The sequence below is a fragment of the Heteronotia binoei genome, chromosome 4 (assembly GCF_032191835.1).
Source record: "Heteronotia binoei isolate CCM8104 ecotype False Entrance Well chromosome 4, APGP_CSIRO_Hbin_v1, whole genome shotgun sequence".
Lineage (NCBI taxonomy): Eukaryota > Metazoa > Chordata > Lepidosauria > Squamata > Gekkonidae > Heteronotia > Heteronotia binoei.
Window position 1 is genome coordinate 1102006 of NC_083226.1, and position 16931 is coordinate 1118936.

The window sequence follows — 16931 nt, forward strand, 5'->3', positions numbered from 1 at the left end:
ATACTTTGGATTTAAAAATACTTTGGATTATATGTTTGAAGATAAAATTTAAGGACTATTGGGAAAAGGAAAACTTTTTTAAAAAGGGGCTTGGAAAAGTTGCGGCCACCATTTTGGAAATTATAAGAACTTTAAACATTAATATCTCGAGCTAGGAAGCTCAGAGGATGGCGATTTTCAGCTTGCTGAAAAGGGCATGCTCTAATCTATAGAACTAGGCTGTTGTCTTGCTAATTTGTGAAGTCAACCTTAGAGCCCATTTTGTGCAATGGGAGGACAGTGATGTCTGTTCAAAAGCTGGGACCAAGGCTTACACGTTTAAGAGCAAGTTCTTTGGGAGAAGGAAAAATGGCTAAACAAGTTCAGAAACAACTGGATGCTATCGAGGCAAGATTGGTGAAGGTGATGAAAGAATTAATAACTGATAGGAAGAAACAACTAATTAAAGAAATAAATTCTAGTGCTGAAGAAGTCAAGAAAGAGATCAAAAAAGAGATTGATGATCTCAGGAAGGAGTCACAAGCAACAGCACAGAAGACACAGGAGATAGAAGATAGAGTCAAAGATCAAGATGCCACTATTAAGAAGATGCAGGAGAAAGCAATGCTACAAGATTGCAAGCTAATGGAAAACTTGATTCGTTTAAGAGGTGTACCTGAAAAAGAACAAGATGACTTAAAGAAGTATATTTCAACAATTGTTGCTGAGTTTTTGGGAGATGACCCTGATGTGACGAGATTTGTATGATTATGTTTACCGGGTCAACTCAGAATTTGCTAGAAAGCATAACCTACCAAGGGATGTTGTAGTAAAATTTACTACAAGAGATATGGTGGGAAGGGTGTTAGGTCAATAATTCAAAAATGCAATGGTAGTGGATGAAAACAGAGTAAGAATAATGGAGCTGCCAAGGAAGGTCATGAGTGACAGAAGGCAGTTCAAGAAACTGACAGACAAGCTAAGGGAGAAGGGAATAAGATATAGATGGATTTTACGTGAAGGTTTTAGCTTTGAGTATAAGAGAATTACAATAGGCATGGAAAGATTTTTTGCGGACAATAAAGAATTTGGAGATACAGAATAATTGAAGAATCACTATGGATTACAAATTAATTTCTTGGAATGTAAATGGACTAAATTCACCACAAAAAAGAAAAACGTTTCATTGGTTAAAAAAACTAAAATGTAATATAGTTTGTCTACAAGAAATACATATTAAACAAATGGATTATAAATCTTTATGGAACAAATTTTTGGGTGAAGAATTTTTTTCATTGGCCAAAGAAAAAAAAAGGGAGTGATCTTCTATATTAAAAAAGAACTGGAACCAAAGTTGATTTTTAAAGATAGTGAAGGTAATATGTTGCAGTGGAGGTGCTGATGAATGAGAAAAAAATGTTATTGGGACTTTATGCCCCGAATGGGGCAAAGGATGCTTTTTTAAAAGACATTATGCAACAACTAGATCAAGTGACATATGATCAGATAATGTTAATGGGAGACTTTAATGGAACTATCAACAATTCTTTGGTTTGATCCGGGGGAAAAAAATAAAGATGCCAAAGTCATTTTTTGAACGAATAAAACAAGAAAGTCTGGATATATGGAGAAAGTTCAATCCTAATATCCTAATCCTTTTTTCAAAGCCACTATACTTTCTTTTCAGCAAGGCATAACTCCTTCTCAAGAATCGATATGTTATGGTCTACTGCAGATCTGGGACTTATTACAAATAAAATAGAGATTCTTCCGAAAATAGGTGCAGACCATAATCCATTAATGTGGTTGGCAAAGGGAAAGAAAAAGGTGAGGATAAATGAGGATTTACTGCAAAAACTGGAAGTAGTGGCATCTCTTGAAATAGAAACTAAAGCTTTCTTCCAAATAAATGAAAATCAGGATGTTCAATTTCAAACCATGTGGGACGCGTATAAAGCTGTGATGAGAGGAATATTGATTACATTGTACAATAAAGATAAAAGAGACAAAGAAAAACAAATGTTGGACCTACAAAAAGAAATAGGTAAAAAAGAAAAGGAACGGAAAAAGAGACCAGGGAAAAAGAAAATTTTGCGGGAGATTACAATATTACAGGGTCAACTGAGATATCTACTGAACAAGGAGGTGGAGTGGAACTTAAAAAGACTGCAGCAGAAATCCTTTGAGGGTGCTAACAAACCTGGGAAATATTTGGCGTGGCAAATGAAGAAAAAAAGAGAGAATAAATGTATAAACAGAATTTTATTGGAAGGTAAAGAGATTGTGGATCAAGCTGGAATTAAAAGGAAATTTTATAAATATTATGCTAAATTATTTAAAGGTCAACAAGTAGATAAAAAGAAAATAGAAGCGTATCTGCAGAAAATAAAAATAAACCCCGTAACAGAAAGCATAGAAAAAACTTTAAATAAACCAATTGAAAAAGTAGAAATTGAAGCAGCAATAAGTTCAATGAAATTAGGCAAAGCACCGGGTCCTGACGGTTTTTCAGCTAAATTTTATAAAGTCCTGGCAGATACATTAGTACCAAAACTTCAAAAATTCATGAACAGTATCAGGCAAGTTGGGAAAGTGCCAAATACATGGAAGGAAGCAGTTATTTCATTGATACCAAAAGAAGATAGAGATGCCACAAATGTTAAAAATTATAGACCGATTTCGTCACTTAACAATGACTACAAAATATTTGCTAGGATACTAGCAGAACGACTCAAACAGCATTTGAATATTTTTATACAAGAGGAGCAAGCAGATTTTCTCCCCAGAAGGCAAATAAGAGATAATATCAGAACAGTTATAGATATTGTAGAGTATTATGGAAAGCATCCGGAAAAAGAGGTAGCATTATTTTTTGCTGATGCAGAGAAGGCTTTTGATAATCTTAACTGGGACTTCATGTTTGCGGTGATGGAGAAATTGGAATTGGGAGATGACTTTATAAGAATGGTCAAGGCAATTTATGCAGAACAACTAGCCAAACTCTGTGTGAATGCAGACTTGACAGAACAAATGATAATCAGCAAAGGAACAAGACAAGGTTGCCCTCTATCTCCGTTGTTATTTATAATGACTTTAGAGATTTTGCTGATGCACATCAAAGAGGACAAAGAAATAGAGGGGTTGAAATTGAAAGGTTTTTCTTACAAGTATAGGGCATTTGCAGATGATGTTATGTTTATTAATGAAAACCCACTACAAGTGACGCCCTTGCTGTTAAACAAAATTAAAGAGTATGGAGAGTTGGTAGGCTTTCATATTAATAAAGAAAAATCAAAAATCTTAAGTAAGAATCTGCCATTGAGCAAACAGAAAGAATTACAAAGCTTAACTGGATGTGAAGTTACCTCAAAAGGAAAATATTTAGGTATAGAGATCACGATGAGAAATATTGATTTGTATAAAAACAATTACGAAAAGTTCTGGCGCAAAATTGAAGAAGATATGTTAAAATGGAAAAAACTGAACATGTCTATGCTGGGTAGGATGTCTGCAATTAAAATGAATGTTCTACCAAGAATGATGTTTCTTTTTTTCAAATAATTCCAATAGTGAAAGATAACAAACAATTTAATTTTTGGCAAAAAAAGATCTCACAATTTGTATGGGCGGGTAAAAAACCAAGAATTAAAATGAAAATTCTGACAGATGCGAAAGAAAGGGATGGTTTCCAATTGCCTGACCTTAAGTTATATCATGATGCAGTATGTTTGGTTTAGATTAAGGACTGGATAACTTTACTTAACAGAAAATTATTGGCATTAGAAGGCCATGGAAATATTTTTGGTTGACATTCTTACATATATTATGGAAAGGAGAAGATGGATGGATTTTTCTCACATCATTATATAAGAAACATGTTGAATACTTGGAAAAAATATAACAAATATGGGGATGAGAGAAAACCATTATGGATTGTGCCAACAGAAGTTATAAAGTTGTCTTCAGATCCACAGGAAGATAAATGGTTATCATATAAACAACTGCTAAAAATACAGGGAGGCAAGGTGGAACTGAAATCGGCGGAAGAATTGCAGGATAAATTTAATTGGTTTCAATTGTGACAAATTAAAAGCTTGGTGGAGGATGATATTAGAAATGCAGGGATAAGACAAGATCAAAAATGCTGTTGGGCGAGGACGAAAAATTGATTTTTAAGTTATTATTGAAATGGGCTACAGAAGATGAAGTAGTGAAACCTCAAATGATAAAATGGGCAATAAACATGAATAAAGAAATACAAATGGAGACATGGGAACACCTATAGAAGAACTCTATGAAAATATCGACGTGCTATAACATAAAAGAGAATTGCTTGAAAATGTTGTATAGGTGGTACATGACACCTAAGAAACTGGCCAAGATGAATAATCAAGTATCAGACAGGTGTTGGAAGTGCAAAAATCATGAAGGTTCTTTCTACCATATGTGGTGGACTTGCGCGAAAGTGAAACAATTCTGGCAAATTATTCAACAAGAGATTTCGAAAATCTTGGGTTATAACATCAAGAGAGCACCAGATGTTTTTTTGGTGGGATTACAAATGGAAAGTTTTCCGAAGCGAGATAGAACATTGGTGTGGTATTTGCTTTCAGCTGCAAGGATATGCGCAGATGTGGAAGCAAGATAAAATGCCAGAGAAATGGGACTGGATCTTAAAAGTAGTACACTGGAGTGAAATGGACAAGCTTACTAGAATCTTAAAAGACTGTAATTCAGAAAAATTTAAAGATGATTGGGAGAAATTTCAAAATTATATCGAAAAACAATGGAAAGTGAAGAGACACTTAGTGCTTTTTGATAATATTAACTGAATTTTTATAGAGAAGATAAAATTGCAAATATTGACTTTAGATTTAATATGTAACTCAGCAGAGGGCTAGATTATGAGATAAATAGAGGGTCAATTACAATAATAAGTATTACATAGTCTTGGTTTATCAAGTGTTAAGGTTAATGTAATCTTAGTGAAGATTCTATAATTTTGAATTTTACCTTTATTTTTCTTTTAATTGTTTTGAACACCGGCGGAGGTCATGAAAAAGAGGAGGTGGGGGGAGGAGGAAATTTTGTAGTGTATTGGTTATTACTCTTAAGTATATATTTGATGAATACTTTTCAATGTATTGCAAAAACAATAAAATTGGTTTACACAGAGGTTGGCTCTTTGTTTGGATTAAAAACTGGTTAAATGACAGGAAGCCCAGAATAGGAATAACTGGACATTCTTAAACAAAGCTTGAGTTCAGTGGCACCTTTAAGACCAACAAAGTTTAATTCTGGGTATAAGCTTTCATGTGCAGGCACGCTTCTTCAGGTGAACTTTGTTGCTCTTAAAGGACTCAAACGTCGTTCTGTTGCTTTGGACCAACATGGCCACTGCTCACCTGAATCTGTCTTCAAGGACAGTCCTTGCAAATGAGGGAGGGTCTGTACTGGGGCCAGAACTATTAGTTTGTTCACAAAGGATCTGGAACTGGGGGTGAGCAGTATGGGAGCCACATTAATCAGATGGGGAACACCAAGGCCAATTGTGAAGAGCTCCAGGAGGGTTTCCACAAATTGGCTGAGTGGGCATCAATGTGGCAAAAGAAGTTCAATCTGTAAGCTGATGGTGATGCGCACTGGAACAAAAAATTGCCTTTCAAGTCTTCTAATGGGGTTTGAACTTGCTGAGACTGAGAGGGAAAGAGACCTTGGAGTCTTAGTGAACAGCTCAATGAAAACGTCAACCCAGTGTTCTGGAGCAGTGAAAAGGGCAAACTCAAAAGGGACTGAAAATAAAACAGTTAATATTATAATGCTGCTGTATAGATCTACAGCAGGTGCGTCGAACTCATTTGTTATGAGGGCCAGATCTGACATAAATGAGGCTTTGTTGGGCTGAGCCATGTTGGGCCGGGCCATGTGTGTATCTATTTAAGATTAGGTAGCAGAGATATACATTTTATAAAGGACACAGACAAACACAATTAAAGATTTTATTTAAAAAAACCTTTAAATAAAACATGCTTAAAACATTAGCACTCACTGGTCTTAAAGGTGCTTTCTTTGTATCTCTCCCATGGGATCCAGGGAACTGGGCAAAGGAAGCTCTGGCTCTTTTCTTCCTTTCCCATGAGACCAGGAGAGGGAGGAGCCTCAGCCAACAGACAGAAGAGAGGCTTGGCTCAGTAGCTCTGCTGTGCAATTGAGAGAGCCTGGCAAAGCAAGCTCTCCCCCCCTTCCTCTCCAATGGAGAAAATAGAGACTTTGCTCTGTAGCTCCTGTGCAGTTGAGCAAGCCTTGCAAAGCAAGCTGTGATGGAGAAGGAAGCAAGATAGAGAGAGAGAAGGAAGCAGATGACAACCAGTTGCTCAGGGGCCTGATAGGAGCCCTCTGGGGGCCTGATTTGGCCCCCAGGCCGCATTTTTGACACCCCTGATCTACCATGCAGCCTCATTTGGAATACCACATGCAGTTCTGATTGCCTTATCTCAAGTAAGACATTGCAAAGTTGGAAAAAATACAGAAGAAGGCAACCAAGGCTAGCGCACCTTCTCAAAGAAGAAAGGCTGAAGAGTCTGGGACTTTGCAGTTTAGAAAAGAGATAACTAAGAGGGAACAAGATTAGGATTTATTAAATTATTAATGGGGTAGAGGGAGTTGGCAAAAGAACTTTTTCTCCCTCTAGAAATGGAGGTCATTCAATTAAGTTGATGGGAAGTAGATACAGGATGGACAGAATAATAATTCTTTACTCAGTGATGGGCACAAACTGGGAAAATGTGATTCGGTTCCAACAGTGTCCATCCCTATCTATCTACTTGTGGCTCCTAGCCAGGGTGATTAAGGGAACCTCCACCATTTGAGGCAGTAAGTACCAGTGCAAGGTGGCAACACTGGGGAAAGGCCTTGACCTGTTTGTTGGTCATCAGCAGCAACTGGGTAGACACCATGTGAGAAAAGATGCTGAAGGAGGTGGACCCTCATTGGTCTGATCCGGTGAAGATAACCGAGTGTTAACAAGGCATCAAAAAGTCAAGCTTATTCTGTTTAATGCCCTACATTTCTCTGAATGTTTCTCAGTGAGTCAAACTCCACCAAGCCTGAATATGATGCTGGCAGAATCATAGAGTTAGAAGGAACCTCCAGGGTCATCTAGTCCAACCCCCTGCACAATGCAGGAAACCCACAAACACCTCCCCCCTAAATTCACAGGATCCGCATTGCTGTCAGATGGCCATCTAGCCTCTGTTTCAAAACCTTCAGGGAAGGAGAGCCCACCACCACCTGAGAAGCATCCTATTTATTCCATATTCTCCTTGTCCCCAGTTCATGAGGCATTTATAGACCATTTCCATCATGAAGACCAGGATCGTTCAAAGATCATCTAGAAGCAGTTATTGTCTTCATGAGGAAGTGCTAACTGGCGATGGCCTTGGTGCGTAACTAGTTTCCCTTTCTCAACAGGTTCAGTCTTTGGCACGTGTGGCCTGCGCTTGCGTCACCACCGCCAAAAAAGGATCATTGGTGGAAAGAAGTCACTCAGGTACCTCCCTTGCCTCTTGCAGCCCAGACAGCAGAGCAGTGGTGACCGGGGCTTAGCATGTCCTCGTTGCTAGGCTACCCCCAAGGGTACTTCCTCTTCAGAAGCCTGCTTCCTGACTCAGAGGCTGGTGGGCCTGCTGGAAAACTGCCAGCTCTCAGCTCATGAAGCATCTCTTCTGCTTTGGAACCTCTCCAGCTCTGGGAAGGAGAAGAAGAAGAAGAATTGCAGATTTATGCCCCGCCCTTCTCTCTCAATCAGAGACTCAGAGCAGCTTACAATCTCCTCCGCAACAGACACCCTGTGAGGTGGGTGGGGCTGAGAGGGCTCTCACAGCAGCTGCCCTTTTAAGGACAACCTCTGCCAGAGCTATGGCTGACCCAAGGCCATTCCAGCAGCTGCAAGTGGAGAAGTGGGGAATCAAACCCGGTTCTTCCAGATAAGAGTCCTCACACTTCACCACTACACCACATTGGCTCTTGAGCAGAGGCTCACCAGGTCTCCCATGGGGGGCAGGGGATGAAGACCTCCTGCCAGCAACTCCTTTTGCCCGCTGCCTCTGGGAGCCATGGAAAGTGGAAAAAACCCACTATTTTTAAAAAAGGATGTTGTGTACAGTGTGATGAAATTTCCCAGGAAAACCCAGAAGTGACATCATATTGCTCTCAGAATCATGAGGAGTGATGAAACGTCACCTCTGTTTATTCCCAGAAGTGACATCACAGCTCAGGTGATGCTGGAGCCTTCCCTTATCCCTGCCCCCCAAGCCCACTCCCTTTTGGGGAGTTGCACTTTTCCTTCTAAAGGTCTCCTTGTTTACACATTGCCCCACCCTGCGTCTGCCTAATCCTGTGGGGCTGCTCCCAGCCTGTCTCTGGCCTCTTTTTTGCCAGTGTCAAGCATGCGGGTTTAATGACGAGTCGAAGCTGATACAAAGACTACGTTTATTGATAGACCGATACTTTAGCGGAAGCCATTTCTTGAGAGTAATGAAACTGATACATTGATACAATACTTTTAAGGCATACTTCAAAGGGATTCCAAGGGTGGGGGCTGCGGGGAAGCGTTCACACCTAAACTATCAAACTGTCTACTTTCCCAGGACATTTATCAGAACTTTGTCCTTGCTTTCGCCAGATGTCTCATCCTCCCTCCGGAGGATATATGGGAAGGTGCTGATTACTTCGTTCCCTTCACACTACTCTAAATTAACAGCCATAAAGCAGGAAAGGGAACGAATAACAAACAAATAGACTTGGATCCTCCATGACAATTCACAGATCAGATTTAGGCAGGACCCTAAAACAATCACTTGACAATATATTCAACCATGCTTGACAGCCAGGACTGAATAATGAGCGAACCAACTAGCATTTGTTTATAACTGAACATAGATTGCAAAGGAATAGCTGTGCCAGTCTTTTCAAGACAAATAAACCAGAAATCTGGTGGCCAAAGTTAATGTCGCTAGTTTGCCAGGTGCCACGGGGGTTTTGTTTCATTTGCCTGATGTTTGCCCATTTGTCGTACCATTATTTCAACTACTCTTTAATGACCTGTAGTTCACATGGCAATCAGAGACACCGAGGGGACTTTTTGCTCTGCTTGCCAGCAAGGGTGGAATTCTAACAGGAGCTCCTTTGCATATTAGGCTACACCCCTCTGATGTAGCCAATCCTCCAAGAGCTTACAAGGCTCTTTTTTGTAAGCTCTTGGAGGATTGGCTACATCAGGCCTAATACGCAAAAAAGCTCCTGCTAGAATTCCACCCCTGCTTGCCAAAGTCTTACTTTTGGGGATCAAGATGATTATTGTCCATAAAAAGAGTGACGCTTTAACAAATTTAAAGGATTTGTATGTGATCTCTGTATCACACGGCAAAGGGAGTTTTGACTCTTGAATGCAGGGCTTCTCGCTCTCTCTTTCAGAGGCGGCTGGCCGTGGCAGGTCTCCCTGAGGCTGAAGGGCTTTCACAGGGATGCGCGTCTGCTGTGTGGAGCCACCCTGATCAGCAACTGCTGGGTGGTGACGGCAGCACACTGCTTCAAAAGGTAACTGAACAAAAGAGCAGTTAAAGGGCAGAATGGTGAGGCAGAGGGTTGCCAGCTCTGGGTCGGGAAATACCTGGAGACTTTGGGGGGGGGGGAGCTCAGGCAAGGGGAGGGGCCTCAGCAGGGTATGTAATGCCACAGAGTCCACCCTTCAAAGCAGCCCTTTTCTCCAGGGGAACTGGTGATCAGTTAAGGTGTGATGATTGTTTTGTTCCTAAAAGCCCTGTGGCGCAGAGTGGTAAAAGCTGCAGTACTGCAGTCCAAACTCTCTGCTCCCGACCTGAGTTCAATCCTGATGGAAGCTGGGTTCAGGTAGCCGGCTCAAGGTTGACTCAGCCTTCCCTCCCTCTGAGGACGGTAAAATGAGTCCCCAGCTTGCTGGGGGGAAAGTGGAGATGACTGGGGAAGGCAATGGCAAACCACCCTGTAAAAAGTCTGCTTTGAAAATGTCGTGATGCGACGTCACTCCAGATTCGGACACGCCTGGTGCTTGCACAGAGGGGACCTTTATTATTTTGTTCCAGGGTTTTTTTTGTAACAGGAACTCCTGTTACCAAAAGCCAGTGTGGTGGTGGTGACGATGATGGTGGTGACAGGCCAGTCAGTCTGACTTCAATACCGGGAAAGTTGGTAGAAACCATTGTCAAGGACAGAATGAGTAGGCACATTGATGAACACGGGTTATTGAGGAAGACTCAGCATGGGTTCTGCAAGGGAAGATCTTGCCTCACTAACCTGTTGCATTTCTTTGAGGGGGTAAACAAACATGTGGACAAAGGAGACCCGATAGATGTTGTTTACCTTGACTTCCAGAAAGCTTTTGATAAAGTTCCTCATCAAAGGCTCCTTAGAAAGCTTGAGAGTCATGGAGTAAAAGGACAGGTCCACTTGTGGATCAAAAACTGGCTGAGTAATAGGAAGCAGAGAGTGAGTATAAATGGGCAGTCTTCGCAGTGGAGGACGGTAAGCAGTGGGGTGCCGCAGGGCTCGGTACTGGGTCCCATGCTCTTTAACTTGTTCATAAATGATTTAGAGTTGGAAGTGAGCAGTGAAGTGGCCAAGTTTGCGGATGACACTAAATTGTTCAGGGTGGTGAGAACCAGAGAGGATTGTGAGGAACTCCAAAGGGATCTGTTGAGGCTGGGTGAGTGGGCGTCAACGTGGCAGATGTGGTTCAATGTGGCCAAGTGCAAAGTAATGCACATTGGGGCCAAGAATCCCAGCTACAAATACAAGTTGATGGGGTGTGAACTGGCAGAGACTGACCAAGAGAGAGATTTTGGGGTCATGGTAGATAACTCACTGAAAATATCAAGACAGTGTGCGTTTGCTGGGAATTATTAGGAAGGGAATTGAAAACAAATCAGCCAGTATCATAATGCCCCTGTATAAATCAATGGTGCGGTCTCATTTGGAGTACTGTGTGCAGTTCTGGTCGCCGCACCTCAAAAAGGATATTATAGCATTGGAGAAAGTCCAGAAAAGGGCAACTAGAATGATTAAAGGGCTGGAACACTTTCCCTATGAAGAAAGGTTGAAACACTTGGGACTCTTTAGCTTGGAGAAACGTCGACTGCGGGGTGACATGATAGAGGTTTACAAGATAATGCATGGGATGAAGAAAGTAGAGAAAGAAGTACTTTTCTCCCTTTCTCACAATACAAGAACTCGTGGGCATTCGATGAAATTGCTGAGCAGACAGGTTAAAACGGATAAAAGGAAGTACTTCTTCACCCAAAGGGTGATTAACATGTGGAATTCACTGCCACAGGAGGTGGTGGCGGCCACAAGCATGGCCACCTTCAAGAGGGGTTTAGATAAAAATATGGAGCACAGGTCCATCAGTGGCTATTAGCCACAGTGTGTGTGTATATATAAAATTTTTGGCCACTGTGTGACACAGAGTGTTGGACTGGATGGGCCGTTGGCCTGATCCAACATGGCTTCTCTTATGTTCTTATGATGCTGTGGACATAGTGCTGCTGAGCTCCAGTGGGGGAAACCAACTTCAGATTCCCCCTTAGCCATGAAGCTGACCGGGTGACCTTTGGCCAGCTACCCCCTCCCCTCTAAGCCTGATTTACCTCAGCAAGAATGATTGTGAGGATAAAATTGGGAAGGGGAAGCAGATTTGCCGCTCTGAGTTCCTTGGAGGTAGAGCGGCATAACCGTGTGTTGCTAGGGAGGGAGGGCCTGTGTGGTTAGAAATAATGGGCTGACTTCTCCCTCGTGAACAGGTTCGGGGTCGACGTGAGGCGTTACCTGCTGCGGGTGGGGGACTACCATACTGGTGTGAGGGATGAGTTGGAGAGAGAGCTGCCCGTGGAGAAGATTGTCCTCCACAGGAACTACCAGTCGAGCAGCAACGACAACGACATTGCCCTGGTCAGGATTCGGGGGAAAGATGGCCGCTGCCTCTCCTTCAGCCATCATGTCCTTCCTATCTGTCTGCCCAGCAGGAACGAGAAGTCGGCCGTTGACAGACAGGCCTGCATCATATCTGGCTGGGGAGACACAGGTGAGTGGCCGGGGATGGGGGTGGGGGTTGTGTCATGATCTCTCGTGGAGGAAGAACAACCCTTGCAGAAGTGAGTCTTCATAGGAGTTGAGAGGCCAGGCCTTTAGGGAGACAGCCCTGCATGATGATGAAGAAGAAGACTGCAGATCTATACCTCTCCCTTCTCTCTGAATCAGAGTTTCAGAGCGGCTTACAATCTCCTTTATCTTCTCCACCCACAACAGACACCCTGTGAGGTAGGTGGGGCTGAGAGAGCTCTCCCAGAAGCTGCCCTTTCAAGGACAACTCCTCCAAGAGCTATGACTGACCCAAGGCCATGCCAGCAGATGCAAGTGGAGGAGTGGGGAATCAAATTCGGTTCTCTTATATAAGAGTCCATGCACTTCACCACTACACCAGACTGAAACTGGATCACCAAACGGATCTTTTAGGACACTGGCTGTAATAGACGAAAAGGCCAATAAGGTTTCAGGTTAAAAGCATAGACCAGGGGTGACCAAACTTGCTTAACGTCAGAGCTCCATAGAATAAATATCAGATGTTTGAGAGCCACAAGACATGTCTTAAAAACCATTAAAACCAACCCCAGCCAACAAATAATCACAATAATTAAACCAGAACTAAAAATAAATGCAAAAACAACAACAACAAAACCACCATTAAAACATTGGGCAGGAAGGTAGGATTACTGAGGAAACACCACACGAAACAAAAAGTTCTTCACATGATAGTGGAAGATGGCGACAGAAAGGGACAGGCAAGTCTCTCTGATCATCTGGAAACCAAGACCGAGAAGGCCCTATTCTCCTGAGTGGCCATCCATCCGAGGGGCCCCCAAAACAGCTTATCTGAAGAGGACTGTTCTGGTTGGGATTGGGTTGCCATCCAGCTTTGGCAGCTTTATACATTTCATGATGGTGGTAAAACGAAATGTCTTCGAATGTGTCAGCAATAATCCATTTGCATGGAAATCGGCACTGCCGTGACTCAGATGAACTGGGACTCTTTACGCTGGATCATACAATACACCAAACTGGAGCTAGTCCAAACCGCGCTTTCCAAATCACCAAATTCAGTTCAGGTTTGCTGGCTGATCACAAGCCGTGGTTTGGTGTTATGTCTGAACTGAGCCAATACCATTCTTTTTTCCCATTTTGCTTAAAAAGAAACTATAAATATTGGTGGGCCGAGCTTTTTCGTAGAAAAAAAAGCCCAGCAGGAACTCATTTGCATATTAGACCACACCTCCAACATCACCATTGTTTCACATGGCTTTTTCCGGTTTAAAACAATTTTATTGGTAACATATGGTAATAAATCTATTTCTTACATTTTAAATAACTTTTTATCTATCCCATATATTACTTTCTACCCACCCCTCCCCCCGTTACCTGACCCCCACCGGTGTTATTTACTTAAAATGCTAATATTTAAAGTTACCGTTAACTATTAAAAAAATTATATTCTTTCTAAAACTTAATCATTGTCAAAAATTGTCCAATGTCCTTTTATTTTCCACTCTTTTTCTACATATCTTCTAAACTTTTTCCACTCCGTCTTAAAAATTTCTAAATCATAGTCTCTTAATATTCTTGTTAATTTATCCATTTCACTCTATGTCATAACTTTTATAATCCAATCCCATTTCTCTGGTATTTTTTCTTGCTTCCATCATTGCGCATATAATGTCCTAGCAGCTGAAAGCAAGTACCAAATTATAGTTCTATCTTCTTTTGGAAATTTTTCCATTTGTAATCCCAACAGAAAAGTCTCTGCAACTTTCTTAAATTCATATCCCAAGATCTTAGAAATTTCTCGCTAACTCATCTGCCAATACTTTTTTGCTCTTTCACAAGTCCACCGCATATGGTAGAAAGAATCTTCATGTTTTTTACATTTCCAACATCTGGCATCTTATTGTTCATCTTTGCCAATTTTTTAGGAGTCATATACCATCTATACATCATTTTAAAACAGTTTTCTTTAATACTATGACACATCGAAAGCTTCATAGAATTCTTCCACAAGTATTCCCAAGTTTCCATCTGTATTTCTTTATGTACATTAATTGCCCATTTAATCATTTGAGATTTCACTACTTCATCCTCCGTAGACCATTTTAAAAGTAATTTATATATTTTTGAAATTAATTTTTCGTTGTCTCCAAGCAGAACTTTTTCCATTTCTGTTTGCTCTTTTCTTATTCCTTCAGTTTTACTATCATTTTCCACCAAGCTCTTTATGAGTTGCATTTGGAACCAATCATATTTATTATTCAGCTCTTCAGCAGTTTTCAATTCTATTTTGCCACTTTGTATTTTTAATAATTGATTATATGACAACCACTTTTCTTCACCTATCTCAGCCATTATTTTTATTACTTCAGCTGGCACTATCCATAACGGTCTTCTCTCATCTCCATATTTCTTATATTTAATCCATGTATTTAGCAAATTATTTCTTAAATAATGGTGAGAGAAAAAATCGTCCATCTTCTTTTTTCCATAATACAAATACGCGTGCCAGCCAAATTTATTTCCATGACCTTCCAGCACTAAGAGTTTTTTGTTTAATAGCGTTATTCATTCTTTTATCCATACTAAACAAATTGCTTCCTGATATAATTTTAAATTCGGTAGTTGAAATCCACCTCTCTCTTTTGCATCTGACTTCTGGGGAAGGAAAATGCCGAGCTGAGCTGCTTCTCATAATGGGAGCAGGCTGGAACTTCTGTTCGGGGTAGTGGAAGGAAAATTAATGCCTACTGCCTACTTTTCTCAGTTAGAGATTAGTCCAAGATATGCACAGAAAACTTTGAGGAGATTTACCTTGGCTAAAAGATGAGTTAATACCGAAATTGCAGAAGTTGATGAACATGATAAGAATGAAAGTTGATGAACATGATAAGAATGAAAGTGAAAATACCAAACACATGGAAGGAAGCTGTTATTTCGTTGATACCAAAGGAAGATAGAGATGTCACGAATGTTAAAAATTACAGACCAATTTCGTTATTAAACAATGACTATAAAATATATACAAGAATCTTGCCAGAACGGCTTAAACAACATTTGATAAATTTTATAAAGGAAGATCAAGCGGGGTTTCTTCCCAAAAGGCAAATAAGAGACAATATTAGAACTGTTGTAAATATTATAGAATATCATGAAAGACATCCAGAAAAGGAAGTAGCATTATTCTTTGCGGATGCAGAGAAAGCATTTGACAATTTAAACTGGGACTTTATGTTTGCAGTAATGGAGAAAATGGAGCTGGGGGGAAAGCTTTATAAGAATGATAAACGCAATTACACTGAACAACGTGCAAGGCTATGTATAAATGCAGATCTTACAGAAGATATGATAATTAGCAAAGGTACAAGACAAGGTTGTCCGGTTTCCCCATTGTTGTTTATAATGACTCTTGAAATATTGTTGATGCAGATCCAAGAAGATAAAGAAATAGAAGGATTAAAAATAAAAGGATTTACCTACAAATACAGAGCATTTGCAGATGATATAATGTTTATAAATGAAAACCCCATACAAGTTACACCTTTGTTGTTAACTAAAATACAAGAATATGGGGAGTTGGCAGGATTTTGTATTAATAAAGAAAAATCAAAATTTCTATATAAAAATATGCAAATAAATAAGCAACAAGAATTACAGAGACTAACGGGCTGTGAAGTTACCTCCAAGGTAAAGTATTTGGGTGTGGAGATAACAATGAAGAATATTGATCTGTTTAAAAATAATTATGAGAAGCTATGGCGTAAAATGGATGAAGATATGTTAAAATGGAATAAACTTAATTTGTCATTGCTGGGTAGAATAGCTGCAATTAAAATGAATATTCTACAAAGAATAATGTATTTGTTTCAAACTATTCCCATTGTGAAAGATAGTAAACAATTTGACAAATGGCGAAGAAAAATTTCAGAATTTGTGTGGGCTGGGAAGAAACGAAGGATCAAAATGAAACTTTTGACAGATGTTTCGCATGGCTTTTTTGAAGGGAAATAAGCCAAACAGGAGCTCATTTGCATATTAGGCCACACCCCTTGACACCAAGCCTGCCGGAACTGCGTTCCTGTGTGTTCCTGCTCAAAAGAAGCCCTGGTGGTGGGTAGGAAAGAGATCCCCCCCCCCCCGCAATATATAGTCTCTTTTTAGTCAATTTGGAAAGAATGGCTCCCAGCGGGGGGAAGTTTCTCATGCACCAGATGTGCCTGGTGCAATGACGTCACCCAGTAGTGACATCATCACATCAGGCACATTGTATGGGCATGCTCTAGCAATCTGGGCAAAAACTACCCAAATCGCTAGAGCAGGGGTGGCCAAACTATGGCTTGGGAGCCAGATGTGGCTCTTCCACACACATTGTGTGGCTCTCAAAGCCCCCACCACTCCATCGGCAAGCCTGAAGACGTCATTTGTCTCCTTAAATCACTTCTCCTAGCCAAGCCAGCTGGCAGCTTGAAGAATGCATTTAAAGTTGCTTTCTTTACACCTCTCGTCCCTCAACTCTTGGCTTTCCTTCCTTCCTTGCAGCTCTTAGGCATCTGACATTCATGTCTTGTGGCTCCCAAACATCTGATGTTTATTCTGTGTGGCTCTTACATTAAGCAAATTTGGCCACCCCTGTGCTAGAGAACCCCCCGCACAACATGCCCGGTGCGATGACGTCACTTCTGGGCGATGTCATCGTGTTGGGCATGACGGAGCCCTTCTGGGCTGATGGGTTGGGGGCCCCAAATCAGGGGGAACCTCCACCCGCAGTGGGAGGCCGGGAAGCCTAGGTTGGGCAGGTTCACTATATAGAACTATACTAAGTG

General features: G+C 40.9%; 1 protein-coding gene across 1 annotated transcript in view; it reads left to right on the plus strand.

Moving 5' to 3' along the window:
- The window catches only part of LOC132569853 (neurotrypsin-like), a 48561-nt gene that overhangs the window by 30647 nt on the left and 983 nt on the right, over window positions 1-16931 (plus strand). Inside the window, exons 12-14 of the mRNA XM_060236285.1 lie at window positions 7450-7528; window positions 9454-9576; window positions 11814-12094. Of these exons, the coding sequence (XP_060092268.1) occupies window positions 7450-7528; window positions 9454-9576; window positions 11814-12094 (483 nt within the window). The remainder of the gene's footprint in view (window positions 1-7449; window positions 7529-9453; window positions 9577-11813; window positions 12095-16931) is intronic.